Raw genomic sequence first — 20122 nt, 5'->3', positions numbered from 1 at the left:
GCTAAGTAAGATCAATGTTGCTTATTTCCCCTAAGAAATTTAGCCAACTAGATTCTAGACCACAGATTGACAAATTATAAACCAAAGGTCTTCCATAAACCAAAATCTTCCAATTTAGAGGGAGTTATAGAAAATTTGCTATGACATTTTATGCATTGAAATTATCGTTTAAATATAAAGTAGCTGCAAAGCAAACTTAATTAACTACATTGATGTTCTATATTATGCTCACAATAAACCTTTTTTAAAGGTAAATATTTGTTCCCATTTCAGGAATTAAACATTGAAATGGATGACAGAGAAAATGTAACTATCGTAATTGACTCTCTGATGCCAAATTCAAATTACTGTATATCTGCTCACTGGGAGACATTTTCCAATAACGTACCACACTCTCCCTTAAAATGTTTCATCCTTTCTCCTAACCAAGAATCAGGTATGTTGTAATTTTGCATATTTTGCTTCTGAATGTTTCTTGAGTTACACAAAATAAGTGGGATTAGAGAGTAGATTTTCTGTTCTGCTTTCACAAATAGCTAATGATTTTTCCATGTATATTCACTCATCATCTCTGCTACCACTGCAGCATGTGATTCTCCTACTTACTTTCCTTAACTGTTCAAATTTCTGGTACATAGCCTTAATTATCATAAAAGGTTTCTCAAAGATGACCAAAAATTCTCCAAAAGTCTCCCTAAAGAACCTTTGTTCTTACATCTTCCTATTTGCTGGAGTAAAAATATGAAGCAGTGGCAAACTTTGTATCTTACACAACATATATCATACTAGATCTGAGCTTCTTGTTTCATCAGTGTAGGAACATGGGACCCTTCCACTCCCAAAACAAAGTTGCATGGAAGACCCTAGAGATAAATGGATAATTACCAATGGTCAGAAATCTATGTCAGATGCAAGAGCTGAACTCAATTCTTTACTCAAGATTGGGGTTCTATTGACTATATGACAACTGTTTTTCTATATTTTTTTGAGTAACTTTATATTGTGAATGATTTCTGTATTGTTTTCATTTTTCTATTTTTTAGAAGCCTCTATAATAGATTAGACATTTTTAGTTGGTGTTATGTGGTGTTGATGATTTATTTAACATACTAGGTATCAGCCCTTGGTCAGAAAAATAACTCATAGTTATACCATTGTTACTGTGGAAATAAGATTCAATTTACATCATTTTGACTTACAGTGTTTCCTGTATCTTCCCTCTCCTCTGTATTTGTTTTTTATGGATCAATTTATTTTTATGTTATATCGTTCATTAGAATATAAGATTTTTAAGGTCAGGAATTTTTTTTTTTCCTTTAGTTGCCAGAGCTTAATATAGCAAACACTGGACAAGTTAGTGTTAAAAGATCTGAGACAAGTCACTTAACCTCTGCTTGCCTAAATCTACTGGAACAAGAAATGGCAAACCATTCCACACTGCCAAGAAAACCCTATGGCCAGTATAATCTATGGTCATGAAGAGTAGAACATAACTAAACAACTGAACAGTAGAAAAAAGATATAAGAATAGCCTGAGGGAATTTCAGAGTTAAGTAGATTTTATTTATTTAGGATAGAGCAGATTTAGGTGTTTGTAGGCAGTAAGACTGAAGATGAGAAAAAAAGAGCAGTGATCAGTTTGACAGGTTCCTGGGTGAGAAAGGCGTAACTGTAAGATCAAGCACATATGTGGGAGGATTGGTCTTGGCAAGGAAAAGATCAACTTTTCCTTTGGTAGAGTAATGGAGATGGGGAGGGCAGGGAGTTAATATTAAGAGATTTTGAACTTGGCATGGGGAAAAGATGGAGTACAATCCTTATTGTGTCAGTAAAGTAGGAGTCAAGTGAATAGCTAGATGGCACATGGATAAAGTGCCAAACCTGGAATCAAGAATACTTGAGTTCAAATTTGATCACAAAGTTTGGCAACAAAAGGGAGTAAAGATAAAGGATAATGTTTAGTGGGATGGATGGAGTACATGAAGGGTTCTTAAGGATGAAGAAGATAATATGTAGATATTAGGGAAATAGCCAGACCAAGAGAGATTGAAGATAAGTGAATGGAAGCAATAGAAGGGGTAGGGATATAGAATAGGTAAATGGGGAGGGGGGTTAGAAGGCAGAATGGAATGGAATCACTCATGGGTATAGTGGGGCTTACCTTAGCAAAGAGAAGGGTGACTTCATTATTTGAAATGGGTAAAGAAGATAGTAGAAGGCATATCTGTATGAGTTGAACAGAAGTGGAGAATAAAAAATTCTTGACAAATGACCTTAATTATTTGTAGTGTAATAACAGGCAGTATTCCCATCTGACAGGAAAGAGAAAGAAAAGTAATGGGAAGTTTGAGGAGAGAGAAAAAGATTTGGAAAAGTCTCTGTGATTAGTGGGGAAGTAAATCATGGAGGAGTTATGAAAAGATTGCCTTGCTTCAGTAAGGGCCTATTACTTTACATAACATGTAATGTTCTGGCTAGCTTTCTGGAGGACCTCGGGATCAGCCCGAGTCCTTGGTCTTAGTGGAGAAGTGATGAAGGCAGGAGAGCCACCTGGTTAAAAATGGAATGTCTCATTTTCAGTCCTTCTCATCCCTTAAATACCTTGGTATGATTACATCATTACAGCTCACTATGAGAACCATTACATCAACATGCTAACTACTAAGTATATGTATACTAAAGAACCATTATCTCACATTAAGTAGGTGCTTAACTATAAGCACCATGCTGACTTAGATTCAGGTACACCTTTTCAGAGTTCTGGCCCTCTACAATTACATTATTTCATTACATAAATTACATTATTACATTACATAAATTTGTAGCAGATCTAGTCAGCATGGTTTTGTGTTTTTCTCCAGCTTCATCTGGCAACATATAATGCAGCAGAAGCAAAGGCAGAAGGTGGGAATAATCCAAAATTGAGAGTGGGAGTAGAGAAAGTGGAGACAGTCATTGTAGATGTCCTTTTTGAGGAATTTAGAAACAAAGGGCAGAAGAGAAAGGGGACAATAGTTATCGAGCATGAGAGAATCAAGTAAGGCTTTTTTTCAAGATGAGGGAGACGTGGATATGTTTGTAGGCACTAGCAAATGAGTAGTAGACAATGAGAGATTGAAAATAACTGAAAAAGTGGTTATGGCAGAAGTTACAGTCTGTTGAAGGAGATGGAATGAAATGGGATCCTTGAACAAGGAAAGGAGTTAGCTTTGTAAAGGAATAAAGTCACTTCAAATAAGACTGAGGTGAAGGAAGACATATTGGCAGAAGGCATCTGGGTGATAGGAGTTGAAGAGAGGAAAAAAGAAAGTTCATGGCAAATGGCCTCAATTTTTTCTGTAAAATGTGAGGAAGGATTCTCAGGTGAGAATGTGGGGTGAAAGGGAGCCATAGAAAGTTTAGGGATGAAAAGGTTGGGAAAAACTATATAGGATTACCTACTATGAGAGTCAGAAGTCTTGTAACATAAAGTTTTAGTGGAAAGGACATTTCTGTCAAATGTTTAAAGAACATTTAAGACCAATAATATTTTTTTTTCAAAAATTAAGAAAGAAGATTACAGGACTTTTTTAATGATATTTTAAAAAAAAACCCATAGACCAATATCATTAACCAATGTCAATTAAAAAATTATAAAAAAAAAAATTCTTTGCATAGTCCTCCATATTTTTTCATGAAATCATTCATCAAGACCAAGTTGGATTTTGCCAGGAATGCTAGATGGTTCAATATTAGGAAAACAACCAGAATAATTAATCATATTCAAAACAAAAACATCTAAAGCTACATGATTATTTCAACTTAGAAAAAGCTTTTGACAAAGCATAACACTCATATATGCATCAGCAACAAAAATAACCCTACAAAGTTTACACCAGAGGCACCTTTTTAAAAAAGTCATATAAAATATGTATCCAAAACTAAAAGCAAACATCCAATGTGATAAGGATACATTGAAGCTTTCTTAAGTAATACAGATGTAAAGAAAAAATGTCCATTTTCTCCACTACTGATATAATTCTGTAAGAAATGCTAGTATAAGCAGTAAGTGAAGAATAAAATCAAATAAATGAAAATGGATAAAGAGGAGATAAAATTATCCCAATTTGCTAAAACCAGGAAGGCCAATTTAGAAAATCCTAGGAAATCCACAGAAACTAAGTAAAATAATTAATACCTATTCAATTAATAATTAAAATAATTTCAGCAGGTTTGCAGGCTACAAAATAAATCCTCAAAAATAAACTTTGTTTCTAAATAATATTAACAAAATCCAGGAAACAATAATAGAAAAGGAAATCCCATTCCAAACAAAATAACAAAATGCATAAAATATTTGGAGAATCATTCTATTGATTGACATACACAAAACACTGGTATAGATTTTATTCTTAAAAGTGCTCCTTAAAGAAATAAAGAACAACTTAAATAGCTGAATTGATTAAATGTTTATATTTGGTGTATGCCAAAGTAATTAAATATTACCAAAGTTAACCTACAGTTTTAGTGCTATACCAATTATCAAAACAAGTATTTTATAAAACACAATAAAATAACAATTCATTTTGAAAAAAAGACCTAAGTATTTTTAAATCATTAAAAATTAGATTTTAACGAAACATTACATTTGTTGCAGAAAATTGTGTGGGTAATTTAGTTAGCAATTAGAAGATATGGGGACAAAATAAGTTAATATTATTTTGTTTAAAAAAACAAAACAAAACAAATTTTTGCCCCAGAAGAAGCAGTGCATTCAAATAAAGAAAGCAACATATGAGGGGAAATCTTTGCAATCAACATTTTTTTAAAAAAATCTTTATTATTTATTTAGTATTTTCCCCCAGTTACTTTTGAAACAATTTTTTAACATCTGTTTTTAAGAATTTTGAGTCCTAGGTTCTCTTCCTTATCTCCATCCACAATTAAGAAACCAGATGTGAAGTTATGCAGAATATTTCTATAGAGGTCAAGTTGTGGAGGAAAAAACATAGATCTCTCATCCTAATAAAAATAAAAATCCTCAAGAAAAATTAAGTTAAAAATAAAGAGAGAGAGAAATAGAGAATGCTTCAATCTGTATTCAGACACAATCAGTTCCTTTTCTGGGTATGGATTGTATTTTTCATCATAACTCCTTCAGAGTAGTTACAAAAAACATTTCTGATAAAAAGCTGACATCTAAAATCTACAGAGAACTCACATAAATATATAGGTCTAAGAACCATTCTCCAAAATAAATAAATAAATGTAAAAGGATATAACCAAGCAGTGGTTGGGGGGAAAAAAAATCAATTATCAATTACCACATGAAAAATGTTCAAATTCTTATATTGAGTCAAAATCTTGAAAAACTTTAAAACCTTTAAGATGGTATTTTTGTTCCTTGACTGTGATTTCATCTACATAGAGAACATCTGGTGTTGAACCTCTCCTCACAGATGTAGATCAGCAACGAATTTGCTATTTAGGGGACCTCCTAAAGCACTGCAAGATTAAATGATTTCCCCATGACCAGATTGAGGACATGAACCCTGTTATTACTTATTCTAAAGCTAGCCTTGTATCTTCACAATATAGCACCATTTACCATTTAAAATGGCAATGTTGGTTAAAAAAAAAAAATCAACACTCTAGTCAAAAAACAACCACCACCTTTGTTGGTAATGCTTTGAATAGTTTCTAGCCTAGTCTAATGCTCTCAGGAGACAATTATGAATGGAAAAATCCATAACCTGTATAAGAATGTAACCTACTGAACTTTTTCTGATTTAAAAAAAAATTCTGGAAATTAGCTGTCTCAATTATTTGAGGAAAGGCTATACAAATTATAGTATATGAGTTTAATGAAACAAGATTTCAGCATAATAAAGGAAGAATATGAAAAATATAAAGAAATCTGGAAAGCCATGATATAATATAGAGTGAAGAAATCAAAAATATTATATAAATTAGGATAAACATAAGGACTACAATATTTTTAGAATGAATAGAAAAAAATTCATAAGGAGTCACAAAAACAAACAGGACTATTTTTTTATGACTTTGTTAACCTTTTTTAAAATGGTCCATAAATTACTGAATGCAATGGACATGTATAAAATGTACTTTACTTTCTTTTTCGTAAATAATTTAAAATTTTTAGTTAAAAAAATCCTTCATCTATTATAAGTTCACAAATTTTGAATTCCTGGTTTTAAAAAATAAAGGTTTTATGTTCTCCTTGAACACATATTGAATTTTATTTTAAATAATTTCATTTATACTTTCATTTGCAGAGTCAGAAGAAATCATTGCAATGCCATTAATATTTGCTACATGTTTTATCATCTTCCCAATAATAATTTCTGTGATATTCCTAAAAAAAACAGAATATATATGCAAGAAAAAAAAACATTTTCCCAAAGCACTGGTATGTACTTTTATGTCATTTCTTTGTTTTTATTCATAGAAGGTTCAATTATCTTTTCATTCTGTCCACAATGAATCATAAGATTACTTATAAAGTCTTCACAAGGAAGAAAGGTTTCCAAGGCAAATGCTCCTTTGAATTGTTCCTTAACAATTTCTTGGATATATGTCTTGTTTCCTCAGTGAAATTAAAAGTTTCCAATATTTCTCCTACTATTTTTTTAAATAAAAAATTATTTTTTAATGTGACTTACATTTCCCAAAAAATTCCTCTTCAACTCCCCTCAGAGTGCTATCACTTATTAACAAAAAAGGAAAATGACAAAGAACAATTAAACTAAAGTAACCAAGATATTGAAAAACCCCAACATCATATGCAATGTATACCCCTAAAAAATGCTTCAAATATTTTACATGAAGCTAAGATGAATCATTATAATTACACAATATTCAGTTTCATTTGTTTGATAGGGATTGTTCTTCTATTTATTTTGTAGTCATTGTGTATATTGCTTTCATTGTTATACTTTACTTTTTCAGTTCATATAAATTTTCCCCTGCTTCTCTGTGTTTATTATATTCATTGCTACTACAGTATAATGACATTCCTTGAGAATAGAGATTGTCTTACTTTCCTGTTTGTATCCCCAGAATTTACTAGAGTGCTTTGCCCATATTGTTGTTCTGTCATTTCAATCTTATGTAATGTTCTGGTTAGCTTTCTGGAGGTCTTGGGACCAGCCTGCGTTTTGGCAGAGTAATCACCACGAGAATAGCCAGAGATAAAGTCCAAATGTCTTTATTGTCTCCTTCACAGTCTGTCTCCTTGCCCAGGACTCAGCTAGTTTTCTGGAGGCCCTTCTGACAGGTCTTGGTCTCAGTGGAGAAATGAAGGAAGACAGGCCAGCCACCACAATAGTGAGAGATGGAATGTCTCTCTCTCAGTCCTTGTTGGCTCTTATATACGCTATTACAAGTACATCATCATAGGTATCAATCTTGTAGAATTATATTAAGTACTAAGTACATGTAAAACTGGATAACTATTGTCTTATCAATTCCACTGAGTTAATATCTTGTTGTAGGACTAAATCAATCATACTGAGCCTTAAGAATATTTCTCCAAAGTTCCTGCCCTTTACAGACTTATATAACTCTTTATGATCTTTACAGATGAGGAAACTGAGGTATACAAGATCAAGTAACTTACCAAAGTTTACTTTGGTAAATTGAATGTCCGAGGCTGGAATTGAATGAAGGTCTTGACTCCAGGCCTGGTATTTTATCCACTGCACCACCTTCATTTCTCATAAATATGTATAGGATATAATCAGTTCTACAAGTCTAAATTCTTATTCTATACCTAATTTCTACTATACTTCTTCCAGTTTTCCCAATATGCTTCTTTATCTGATTATTTGTATCACATAGACTCTAAGCATTACTACTGTAGGTTTAAAATCTCAGGTTATTTGAGAGAAAATAATAAAATAATTTGAAGTGACAGTTAAGAAATGGAGTAAGCAAAAATTAAGTTTTTAAAAAAGAAATAGATTGATACGAAATGCCTTTTCCTATGCAGTCAAAGAAAAGATATGTGCATTTAACTGTGATCCATGAGGATCTATGAAAAGTCAACTGAGAGAATGACTGAAGTACCTCTCCCTATTGAATCAGTGAAACAATGTGTTTATAGATCTTTGAGGATCTATGAAGAGTTTATATTATGTGTGTCTTTGTTAAGTCAGTGAGAAAGTGTGTGTTTATCTGTGATCCATGAGGATCTTTGCAGAATTTACATAACATAGAGAGAAGGTGAGAATGGACTTCTTATCAGAACTGTTTTCAGTGCTAATTTAAGAGCAGAACCTATAAAGAGAACTTTATGAAGTCAGTAAGGAGATAATGGTATATTTAAGGAAAGACCTTTTTTGTGTGTTTATTCAAGAGAAAAAAAAATACTGATCCTCAAGAGAAATGTGAAGATAATGTTTTAAGAAACTTTAATCATATTTTAGACAAATTTCCAGTAAAGTCAATTACAGAAATTTTTGAACATGTGAAGTGACTTGTGATGATGATGGTCAGTGACAATATATGGTATCTATATTTTAATTGCCCTAATTTGTTAATAAATGACAGTATATTCAGAAATTTAAACACCTATAATTACTAATTAGAAAGGGTTCTCTAATTAGCTAAATAATGAATACTTAGAGTGGGAACTTGAGTTAATTAATAAAAGATTTCAGATTTATTAACAAGAAATAAATTATCCAGTATACCACTAGATCACTATATAGTTTGAGATACATCAATTTAATATATAAAAAGTCATATGTCAGGTTAAGGTTGACTTAATAATGAATGTGATCAGAATCATTTATGTCTGTTACATGTAAGGGTCATGTGAAGCCTGTTTTTTTATTCTATCATATGGAATTCTTTCCTAGGTATTTTTATAAGTTAATCAATCAAATGCTGAGCTAGTTTATTCCTGATTTTTTCCTAGCCAGTCTTCTTCTTTGATCTACTTTTTAAAAATTTTAGCTAGTCCTCAATGCTTTTGATGATTATTGCTTTATAATATAGTTTATAATATAATGTCTGGAAGTACTATTCCCCCTTCATTCTGCCTTTTAAAAATATATGTCCCTCACAAATCTATATTTTTTTTTGTTCCTCCAAATATGAATTTTGGTACTATTTTATCTAAATCTGCAAAGTAGCTTCTTGGTAATTTGATTTGTATAGCAGAGAGGCATCAAACTTGTCACCCTGAATCAAATTAAAATGTAAATGAACAAAATTTTTAAAATACAGTGCAACATTGATAATGTTAATTTGTGGTTTTCTAAGTTACTATGCTACAGCAGGGATCCATGTTCCTATTTGACTTTGAACATGTGTAGCATTATCACATGTGTAGCATTATAAATCTATAAATTAATAAAGCATCTGTAAATTAATTTTTATAGTAGCATTTGAATATATTGTCACAACACCACCATAAGTACTGACTATCCCTCCAACAGTTTAGGTTGTTCTGTATTGCTTTAAAGAACGTTTTACATTTGTATATTCAGGTATTAAATATATGTTGGAAAATTAGCACTCAGATACTTTACACACTTTGTAGTTATTTTGCAATCTAATATGCTGAGGAGTTTACTGTTCTTGATTTTGAAATTGCAATTATGGTTGTTGATAAACTATCAAAAGCAAAACTTGAGCATTAATCTCTCTTCCTCTTCCCCTTCTATTCTCTTAAAGGATTTCCCATCTATCATACCTGGTCCACTTCAATTGCCTTATGAGAAGGTTACAAGGGCAGACGTCATTGAAAAGACAAAGAAGAAAAAAATGTTTAATGAGAGTGATGACAAAAGTGACAGTGATAATGAATCAACTCAGAAAATAGAAAATAACTATACCATGAATGGCTTTAGCCCTAGATCCCTAAGTCAGAACTCCAAATTCACCTGGAAAGAATATAATTCCAATGATTCTGACCCAGATGAAACTGAAAGTCCAGAGTTTGATCCTCCTGCGACTGACACAGATAGTGCCACATCATATCAAGTAAAATCTGGCCCAGATGAAAGTAGAATATGCCGTATCTGGAGCAATCTTTCTGAAGATAGTAACTTTTCTTCTAGATCAGAAGACTGTTTTAATTTTAATGTGAATTTAAGTACTGTATTTGTGGGAGACCCTGGAAATGATACAACATCTGAAGAAGATGCTGCTCAAATATTATTGCCTGTGCAAGAAGAAAAAATCAATTTAGTGAATTCAGATGAAATTGAATTGAAACATATAACTCATGCTACATGTGTAAAAACACCACTTTTCCATGTCCCATCTAAAGATCTCTGGTCTGAAAATGCTTCCTCTGATGAAAGTGTTACTTCAGAGTCAGAAGTGGACTTAGGAAATGATTATATAAGAAGATAACTCCTAATAAGTTAAACTCATAGACATCATGAATATAAGATGATATCTTATTGTTTGTGTGTGGTTTTGTGTGTGTGTATGTGTGTGTCTGTGTCTTTCTCTATGTCTCTCCTCTCTGTCACTAGTTATATGTGGTCCCAAAGACTCAAGGGAAAATTAAGGAGATCAGACAATGTATACAACTCTCATTGTAAAAGTCAAATATGTAAACTATATGTATAGGGTGATGTGAAGCAAATTTTTTATGTGTAACACTGTATAACATATATATATATAACACATATACAACATTGTTATACATATGTGTAGCATTTTTATGTATATTATATAAATACCTTAAAGTGAAAGTGCTCTATATTAAACTACTTTTACTAGACTTGAAATTTGTTCAGTGGTATTGCTCAGAATGAAGATCATCCATCATGATTTACTGTTATATATAAGAGTTTCCTGAGCCAGAAGTTAGATGTTTTTAGGAAGCAGAAAAATTCAGACCTAAGAGAGGGGAGGGAAGGGATAAGATAAAAAGTTAAGAACGAAATTGCTGGTTCATATAAGAAACAGATAAAACTAATAAATTGGAACTGGCAAACTAGGTGAAGTCAAGGAATATCATGGAAACATGGATGCATATAATCAGGAAGAGTAGCAAGTCATTAATTTGTTCAGTGGCTTTCAGTTAGGTTTAGCATTAGAACAACAGAATTTGACATCAAAGAACTTAGATTTTGTCTCAGCAGAATTTAATAAAAGAAAATTGAGGTGAGCTATATCAATTTATTAGTAAGGTGAAAAGCTGTTAATTAAGTGGTTCAAATGGATCCCTAGGCCAGTTAACTCAGGGGAGGAAGCATAGCTCCTTTATATAAGTATAAAACAAAGAATTAGGTAAATAAGGAAAATAATGCAACTGGCTACAAAGCATCATGGAGGATTTTTTGTTTTTATTTTAATTTATTTTGTTGATGTCTTTTATGTATATTGCATTCATTTCCCCCTCTTCTCCCTAGATTGAAACATTCTTGTATGAGAAAAACAGTATAAAAATATTTAATTCAGGATTCTTTTATGGCAAATTATTCAGCGCTTTGCCCTAGTACTTCCTCATATTTCTGCAATGAGAGAGAAGATAGGGCTGTTAAAGTCTCTTTCTCCATACTTCCTCCTGGGTGATGAGGCCAGCAGGTGCTGTTTGATAAACACAAAGACTGCTGCTTCCAGAATAAGAACCCAGTGTCTGACAAAAACTTTTGGGAATAGTGGAAGGCAGAGTGGCAGGAATTAGATATAGAACAATCTCATTCCATACACCAAAGAGTGACATCACAAATGTGTTAGAAGAGTAAAGAGGAAATTAATTTTCAGATCTGTAAATAGTAAAATAGTTCATGAACAAAAAGTAAATAGAACAATTTCATTTACCAAATTTTCTTTAAAACTTTGTACAAGGAGTAGCTAGTTGGCCTTAAAGTCAGGAGGATCCGAGTTCAAATGTGACCTCAGACACTTAATACTTCCTAGCTGTCAGACCCTGGCAAGTCACTTAACCCCAAATGCCTCAGCAAAAAAAAAAAAAAAAAAAAAAAAAAAAAAAAAAAAAAAAAAAAAAAAAGTTATACAAGCAAAATTAATAGTTAAAATTACAAAGAAAGTAGATGACTAGGATGGAAATCTTTGCAGCAAGCTTCTCTGATAAACTCTTTTTCATTATTAAAGCTTTTTATCTTTAAAACATATGCATAGATAATTGTCAGCAGTCACCCTTGCAAAATTTTGTTCCAAATTTTTTCTCTTCCCTCCCCCCACTCTCTCTCCCTTAGATGGCAAGTAATCCAATACAGGTTAAACGTGTTCTTCCATACATATTTCCACAATTATCATGCTGTATAAGAAAAATCAAATCAAAAAGCAAAAAAATGAGAAAGAAAACAAAATGCAAACAAACAACAAAAAAAGGGAAATACAATGTTGTGATTCATACTCAGTCCCCACAGTCATCTCTGTGGGTGCAGATGCCTCTTTTCATCACAAAACCATTGGAATTGCCCAGAATCATCTCATTGTTGAAGAGTCAGAATTTATGATCATATAACATGGCTGTTGTTATATACAATGATCTCCTGGTTCTACTCACTTTACTTAGCTATCAGTTCATGTAAATCTCTCCAGGCCTCTCTGAAATTATCCTGCTGATCATTTCTTTTAGAAAATTAATATTCCATAGCATTCATATACCATAACTTATCCAGCCATTCTCCAACTGATGGGCATCCACTCAGTTTCCAATTTCTTGCCACTACAAAAAGGACTGCCACACACATTTTTGCACATATGGGTCCCTTTCCCTCCTTTAGGATCTCTTTGGGATATAAGCCCCATAGAGACACTGCTGGATCGAAGAGTATACACATAGTTCCAAATTGCTCTCCAGAATGGTTGTATCAGTTTACAATTCCACCAACAATGTATTAGTATTGTAGTTTTCCCACATGCCCTCCAACATTTGTAATTGTTTTGTCCTGTCATCTTAGCCAATCTGAGAGGTGTGTAATGGTACCTCAGAGTTGTCTTAATTTGCATTTCTCTGATCAATAGTGATTTAGAGATTTAGACCACCTTTTTTTTTTTTTTAATAGCCTTTTATTTACAGGTTATATGTATGGGTAACTTTACAGCATTGACAATTGCCAAACCTCTTGTTCCAATTTTTCACCTCTTACCCCCCATCCCCTCCCCCAGATGGCAAGATGACCAGTAGATGTTAAATATATTAAAATATAAATTAGATACACAATAAGTATACATGACCAAACCGTTATTTTGCTGTACAAAAAGAATCAGACTCTGAAATATTGTACAATTAGCTTGTGAAGGAAATCAAAAATGCAGGTGGGCATAAATATAGGGATTGGGAATTCAATGTAATGGTTTTTAGTCATCTCCCAGAGTTCTTTCTCTGGGCGTAGCTGTAGACCACCTTTTCATATGACTAGAATTGGTTTCAGTTTTTTATCTGAAAATTGTCTGTTCTTATCCTTTGACCATTTATCAATTGGATATTGGCTTGAATTCTTATAAATTTGAGTCAATTCCCTATATATTTTAGAAATGAGGTCATCATCTAATAAAGTTTTAGTTCCAAGATACACAGTTATCCCTTTCCCATTTCGACTTTCCACATCATTATTTCAATGTAGCATGAGAAATTAATTGAGAAATTTGGAGTTTTGTGGAAGCCACAGACTTTGTGGAAGGTCAGCAGATGATACAGAAAAAAATTAGAAATAAAAATGCAGAAAATATATGTATCATATTATATAATTTAAAACATAGTTTAATACCATAATTAGAACAGCAAGAAATAGTCTACCTGTCAGATCTATGGAAAAAGGAAAGAATTCATGATAAAACAAGAGAGAGAAAACATTATAAAATGTAAAATTGATCATTTTGATTATAGGAAGTTAAAAAGCTTTTGTATGAACAAAACCAATGCAACCAAGATTAGAAGGAAAGCAGAAAGCTAGGAAGCAATCTTTATAGCAAAAGTTTGTGATAAAAGGCCTTACTTTTCAAATATATAGGGTACTGAATCAAATGTGTAAGAATACAAGCCATTCCCCCAGCTGATATATGGTAAAATGATATGATCAGACAATTTTCAGATGAAGAAATCAAAACTCTCTCTAGGCATATGAAGTAGTCTACATTACTTTTGATTAGAGAAATAAAATTTAAAACAATTATCAGATTGACTAATAAAACAAAAAAAGGAAAATGATAAATACTGAAGAGGATTGAAAAATTAGGACACTAATGCATTGTTGGTGGAGTTGTGAACTGACCCAACCATTCTGGAAAATAATTCGGGAAGTCTAGCAATACCACTAGTAAGTGGCATTTCAAAGAAATTACTAAAAAAGAGAAGGACCTACAAGTCCAAAAAATATTTATAGCATATGGAAACTGAAAGGTGTGTATGTCTGAGAAATGTCTAAACAAGCTGTATAATATGAATGCAATGGAATATTATTGTGCAATAAGAAATAATGAACAGGAAGATTTCAGGAAAAGCTGGAAAGATTCATACAAACTGATGAAAAGCAAAATGAACAAAATTAGGGAAACGTGTACACAGGATCTACAACAATGTGTGATGATCAACTATGAATAACTCAACTCTTCTCAACAACACATTGATCTAAGTAAGACATATGCAAAAGACTCTTGCTGGAAAATGCTATCCCCACCCAGATAAGAAACTTATAGACTCTGAATGCAGATCAAAGCATACTTTTTTTTACTGACTTTATTCTTTTTCATGTTTATTTTTGATTTGTTTCTTCTTTCACAACTATGACTAATGTGGAAATGTTTTATATCATAGCATGTGTATAACCAATACCAAATTGTCTATCAATTTTGGAAAAGGAGAGAAAGAATAAATTGCTCAAAATCTTGTAAAAATGAATACTAAATATTGTCTTGACATGCAATTGGGGGTGGGAATACTATTTAAAATTTTTAAAAGTAGGCACTAAAATATCTCTATCTAGTCCATCTCCCTGTTCCTAAGATACATGTCTATTTCCAAAGAGAATTCATAATCTGTCTTAATAATCCATGTAATATCACTTTTATTATCTTTTTTTAAATGTCTAAAATGATTGAAATTTGATTAGAAATACAAAGTATATTTTAATGCCATTTCAACACTGCTTTTTACAATTGTGTGAACATAGGAGGTAATTCACACACAGGTTAGAATGTATTATTTCAATGCACCTAAAATTTTCACTAAATATTTTCCTCCTAAAGCTAGTCCTCCTCCAAATTCCTTATTTCCTACCTCCCTTCCAGCCACCCAAGTTTGCAAACTCACTGTGTTGCCTGATGCTTTCTTCTGCTCCCATTTTCAAGCATTTACTAGTTCTTATCAATTCTATCTGTTTAAATTCTCTTCCATAAATCACTTTCTCAACACTCATGTAACCTCTACCTTAGTATAGACCATTATCACCTCTAACCTAGACTATTGCAATTGCCTCCCAATCTTTCTCCCTCTTTATATTCTCTGTTCTTCAATTCATCATAGTTATAAAAATTAATATTCCTTAAACACAGTTCTAACCACGTCATTCTCCCTACTTAAAGATATACAATAGCTTTACATTGAATATAGGATAAAATGCACAATTAAATGTAAAAGTAATCCTATTTGATCCTGTCTTCTCCAGCAGATTGCCACCCCCTTTCATCCTATCCCACTAATCTTTTATCTTTCCACATCTATTAGCTATTTCCCTACTGCTTAAAAATATGCCCAAGTCTTCCCTATGACCTTTTCCTTTGATCTATCCATCTCCTATACTTTTAATTTCTATATTTATTCTTCCTTTCAAGGATAAGGTACAAAATCTACAAAATCTAATAACCATTTCTCAGTTTTCAACCTTGACTTCTCTGCAGCCTTTGACACTGCTGATCACCTTCTCCTTATTCTCTATTCTTCCTATGTTTTCATGACATTGGCCTCTCCTGGTTCTTGTACCTGTCTGATACCTCCTTCTCAATCGTTTTTGCTTATTTTCATCCAGGTCTTCCCTGCTAATTGTGGGTGTCCAACAGGACATTATCCTGGGCCCTCTTCCTTTCTCCCTCTATATTGTTTCATCCTATCAGTTCCCATATTTATCATCTCTATCTAGATGATTCTCAGATCTATTTGTCCATCCCTGACCTCTCTTCCAGTCTCATATCTCCAACAGTTTTTTAGATATTTCAAATGGGATGCCTTGTAAACGTCTTAAATTCAATAAGTCTAAAAACTTAACTCATCTTTTCTCTGAAGCCTTCCCCTTTTGCTAACATATTACTGTTAAAGGCACCACCACCCATCCTAGTCCCTTAGGCTCAAAACCTAGGGGAATTTTCAACTCCTGACTATCTCCTCATATCTAATCAGTTGCCAAGTCGTTTTGGCTCAATCTTAGCAAATATAGCATTATTCTATATTCCTCCCTTCTCTCCTACAAAACCACCACAAACCAAATGAAAGCTCTCATCACTTCATACCTAGATTATTTCAGTAGCCTTTTAGTTGGTCACCCTCCCTCAGTCTTTCCCCACATCAGTCCATTACCTACTAAGCTATTAAATTTATCTTTGGCAAAATGCAAGTCTGATCATCTCTCTCTCTCTCTCTCTCTCTCTCTCTCTCTCTCTCTCTCTCTCTCTCTCTCACACACACACACACACACACACACACACACACACACACACTTCCTAGATAAAGACCAGTGCATAGAGAAGGGGATCAGGGATCACACATTTCCTTACATCATAAAACCCTGGAAGCAAAGAAAAAATATCAGAACTAGCTTTGAAAACAGCAGCATTAAAAATGCTTCCCCCCATCCCCAGTTGAGCAGAGCTCAATTTTAACATAAAGTTCCAAGTCAAGAAATACCTGGAAAAAATGAGCAAACAACAAAAAAGGAATTGATTTTTTAAAAAAAGCAATGGCAAGATATAACCTCAAAAGAAGACAATAATGTAAAATAAGCTATAACCAAAGCCTCAAAGAAAAGTGCTAATTGAACACAAGCCCAACAAAAATTTCTGGAACAGTTATAAAAAAGAGATAACAATGGTCAAGGAAATTTTGGGGGAAGAAATGAGAGTGATACAAGGAAATTATGAAAAGAGAACTAACTGCTTGATTAAAAAAAAAGGGCACCAAAAAATGATAAAAAAAAAAAAATTCTCCTTAACAAAGATAATTAGCCTAATGAAGGGGAAGTACATAAATTCACTGAAGTTTTCTTCAGCGTTTCTACAGAGTTTGGTCAAATAGGAAAAGAGGTATTATAAGTAACTGAAAATAGAATTCCTTAAAAATGAGAATTGGGCAAGTAGAAGCTAATGACTCCATGAGACATGAAGAAACAATAAAAAAAAAAAAACTATCAAAAGAATGAAAAAAAAGGGTAGAGGAAATGTGAAATATCACATCAGAAAAACAACTGACCTGGAAAATAGAGATAAGACATTTTAAGGATTTTATACTACTTGAATGACATGAACAACAACAACAAAAAATATTCTGGACACTACATTTCAAGAAATTATTAAGGAAAACTGTCCAACTGTCTATGATCCAGAGTAAAATAAAATTCAAAGAATCTACAGATCACTTCCTGAAAGAGATCCCAAAATGAAAACTCCCAGTAATATAATAGACAAATTCCAGAGCTCTCAGGTCAGTCAGAAAGAAACAATTCAGATATCACAGAGCCATAGTTAGAATCACACAAAATTAACTGCGTCTACATTAAAGGAGCAGAGGACTTGGAATATGATATTCTAGAAGGCAAAGAAAGGAGCTAGGATTACAATTAAGAATCACCCAGCAAAATTAAGCATAATCCTTCAGGAGGAAAGATAGATATTTAATGAAATCAAGGACTTTCAAGCATTCCTGAGGAAAAGACCTGAACTGAATAGAAATTTTAACATGAAAATAAAAGACTCAAGAGAAGCATAAAAGGTAAGCATGAAAGAGGAATTATTCTTATATGGGACAATAATACAATAACATAACTCTTAAGAACTTTATCATTATTGCAGAAGACAAATGGAATCTGTTTTTAAAAGGGGTGTGAGTATGAGTCAGTTATTCTGGGAAGTAGTCAGAAGGTATGCATGGGAAGAAGAGGGAAAGGGGGAGGAAAAATAGGAGAAATTTTCTCACATAGAGATTTGCAAGGAAGAGTTTTTATAATGGATGGGGAAAAGAGAGGGTGATAGGCAACACTTGAACCTCCCTTTTACCGGAATTGGTTAAAAGAGAAAAGAATACACATATGCTCAATTAGGTATAGAAATCTTTCTCACCAATTAGGGAAATTAGAAGGGAAGGGAATAAGAGACACGGAGGTAGGGACTGACAAAAGGGAGGACTGACTAAAGGAGGCAATGGTCAGAAGCAAAATAGACTTTTGAGGAGGGACAAGATAAAAAGAGAGAGGATAAATGGAAGAAACTAGGATACAAGAAAATACAACTAGGAATCATCACTGTGAATGCGAATGGTATGAGTTCACCCATAAAGTGAAATTGTATAGCAGAATGAACTGGAAAACAGGATTCTAAGAATATGTTATAGTGAGACACACTTTAAACAGAAAGACACAGAGTTAAAATAAAGAGCTCAAGCAAAACATATTATGCTTCACCTGAAGTTAAAAAGGCAGGAGTCACAATCATGATCTCAGTCAAAGCAAAAGTAAAAATAGATACAATTAAAGGAAATAATCAGAGAAATGAAATTTTGCTAAAACTTACCATAGATAATGATGTAGTATCAAAAGAATTTACAGTAAGTTTCTCTGAAAAGATCTCATTTCATAAATATATAGAGAACTAAACCAAGTTTATATATATACATATATATATACACACACACATATATATGTATTTACATGCACACGCACACACACACACACACACACACACACATATAAAGAGTCATTCCCCAATTGACAAATGAGCCAAAGAGAAGAAGAAATGAATTATGTGTTATCTACCACAGTGATCTCCAAAGAAGGAAGCACTCTGAAGGGATACTGAAAAACTCCAAAGGCACTGTGGCACATGCTCAACTGGTATATGATAGATCAATCTATGGGTAAAAAGATTGATCAAAACACCTTTCTCCCTGGAATAGTCAATGGTAGGTCCTATCTCTAAAACAACTACACCTACTCTTCATCCATTTTCCCAAGTGCTCTGATCCCCTGCTCCTCCTATTATTCAAGGCTTCCAACTTTCCCCCTTCTGCACCAACCAAAGGCCTCTGGAGCAACAGTAGTAATGTGTATGTTCCACTGAGGAAATTCCAGCCACTTTACCCACAACATAATTACTATTGTCCCCCTGTCATGTCATGATTGCAGCTAGCATCCTGTAGAGGGTAGGCTATGTGTTCTAGGGCAGTAACCAAGGAGTGACAGCCCTGTCTTTTGGCTTTTAACTGGACAGAATGAGTCTGTGAAGTGGAAATAAATGTAGAGATGAATGTAGAAATAATCAAAATCATATATATATATATATATATATATATATAATACATATGTCAATCAGTATGAGATGCTGATATGTATAATGATAATACTAACCATTTAGATTTGTTGGCGCTTTCCTGCTTTCTAGGGACCCTGACCTGAAAACTGAGCCTGCAGCAAAGTGATTGTTCAAACCCCTTGACTTGATTAACAATTCCCTGTGCTTGTAAGGGCCATGTGAACTGAATCAGGTGCTCTGCTGCTACTCAAGAGTAAAAAGTCCCCACCCCCCTTTCCTAGGGGGTGCACCCCACTGAATAACCACAAGACTCCATAACCTTATTGACTTAGAGACTGTTTACTCAAGACCCAAGAATGCCTGTGGCACTCCAGCCATTTATGGTTTTCATACTCAAAAACCCTATCTCTGCCAAAAGCAAGTGAGTCTCTCATTCTTAGGGAGAATAATTTGCTTTCAAGCTACTTTCCTCACTTTGAAATTAAACTATTTTTTACACCTCTGAATCTCCAGTATCTAGATGCTTTGTTTAGATCCAGCTATCCACAAATTAGAAGCTGGTTCTGTCAGATTGACAAATCTAACAGAAGGACAACCTAGCAAGTTCAGATGAAGGTAGGTAGGTGTGTGTCACGCACACACATGCACCTGTCTGATGGGAGGTGGGGAGGGG

At 33.2% G+C, this 20122-nt stretch overlaps 1 protein-coding gene across 2 annotated transcripts in view; it reads left to right on the top strand.

Moving 5' to 3' along the window:
• Nucleotides 1–11890, top strand: part of IFNAR2 (interferon alpha and beta receptor subunit 2) — a 38682-nt gene extending 26792 nt beyond the window's left edge. Inside the window, exons 6-8 of one of the 2 annotated variants that reach the window (XM_031959347.1) lie at nt 274–436; nt 6276–6409; nt 9682–11890. In XM_031959347.1, coding sequence (XP_031815207.1) covers nt 274–436; nt 6276–6409; nt 9682–10365 — 981 coding nt within the window. In that variant the 3' untranslated portion in view covers nt 10366–11890. The remainder of the gene's footprint in view (nt 1–273; nt 437–6275; nt 6410–9681) is intronic. The other variant, XM_012546776.3, reaches the window with a different exon arrangement.
• Nucleotides 11891–20122: the final 8232 nt, after the last annotated feature.

The sequence above is a fragment of the Sarcophilus harrisii genome, chromosome 3 (genome assembly GCF_902635505.1).
Source record: "Sarcophilus harrisii chromosome 3, mSarHar1.11, whole genome shotgun sequence".
NCBI classification, from domain to species: Eukaryota; Metazoa; Chordata; class Mammalia; order Dasyuromorphia; family Dasyuridae; genus Sarcophilus; species Sarcophilus harrisii.
Note: the sequence above shows the minus strand (reverse complement) of the source record. Positions and strands in the feature narration are given on the sequence as shown.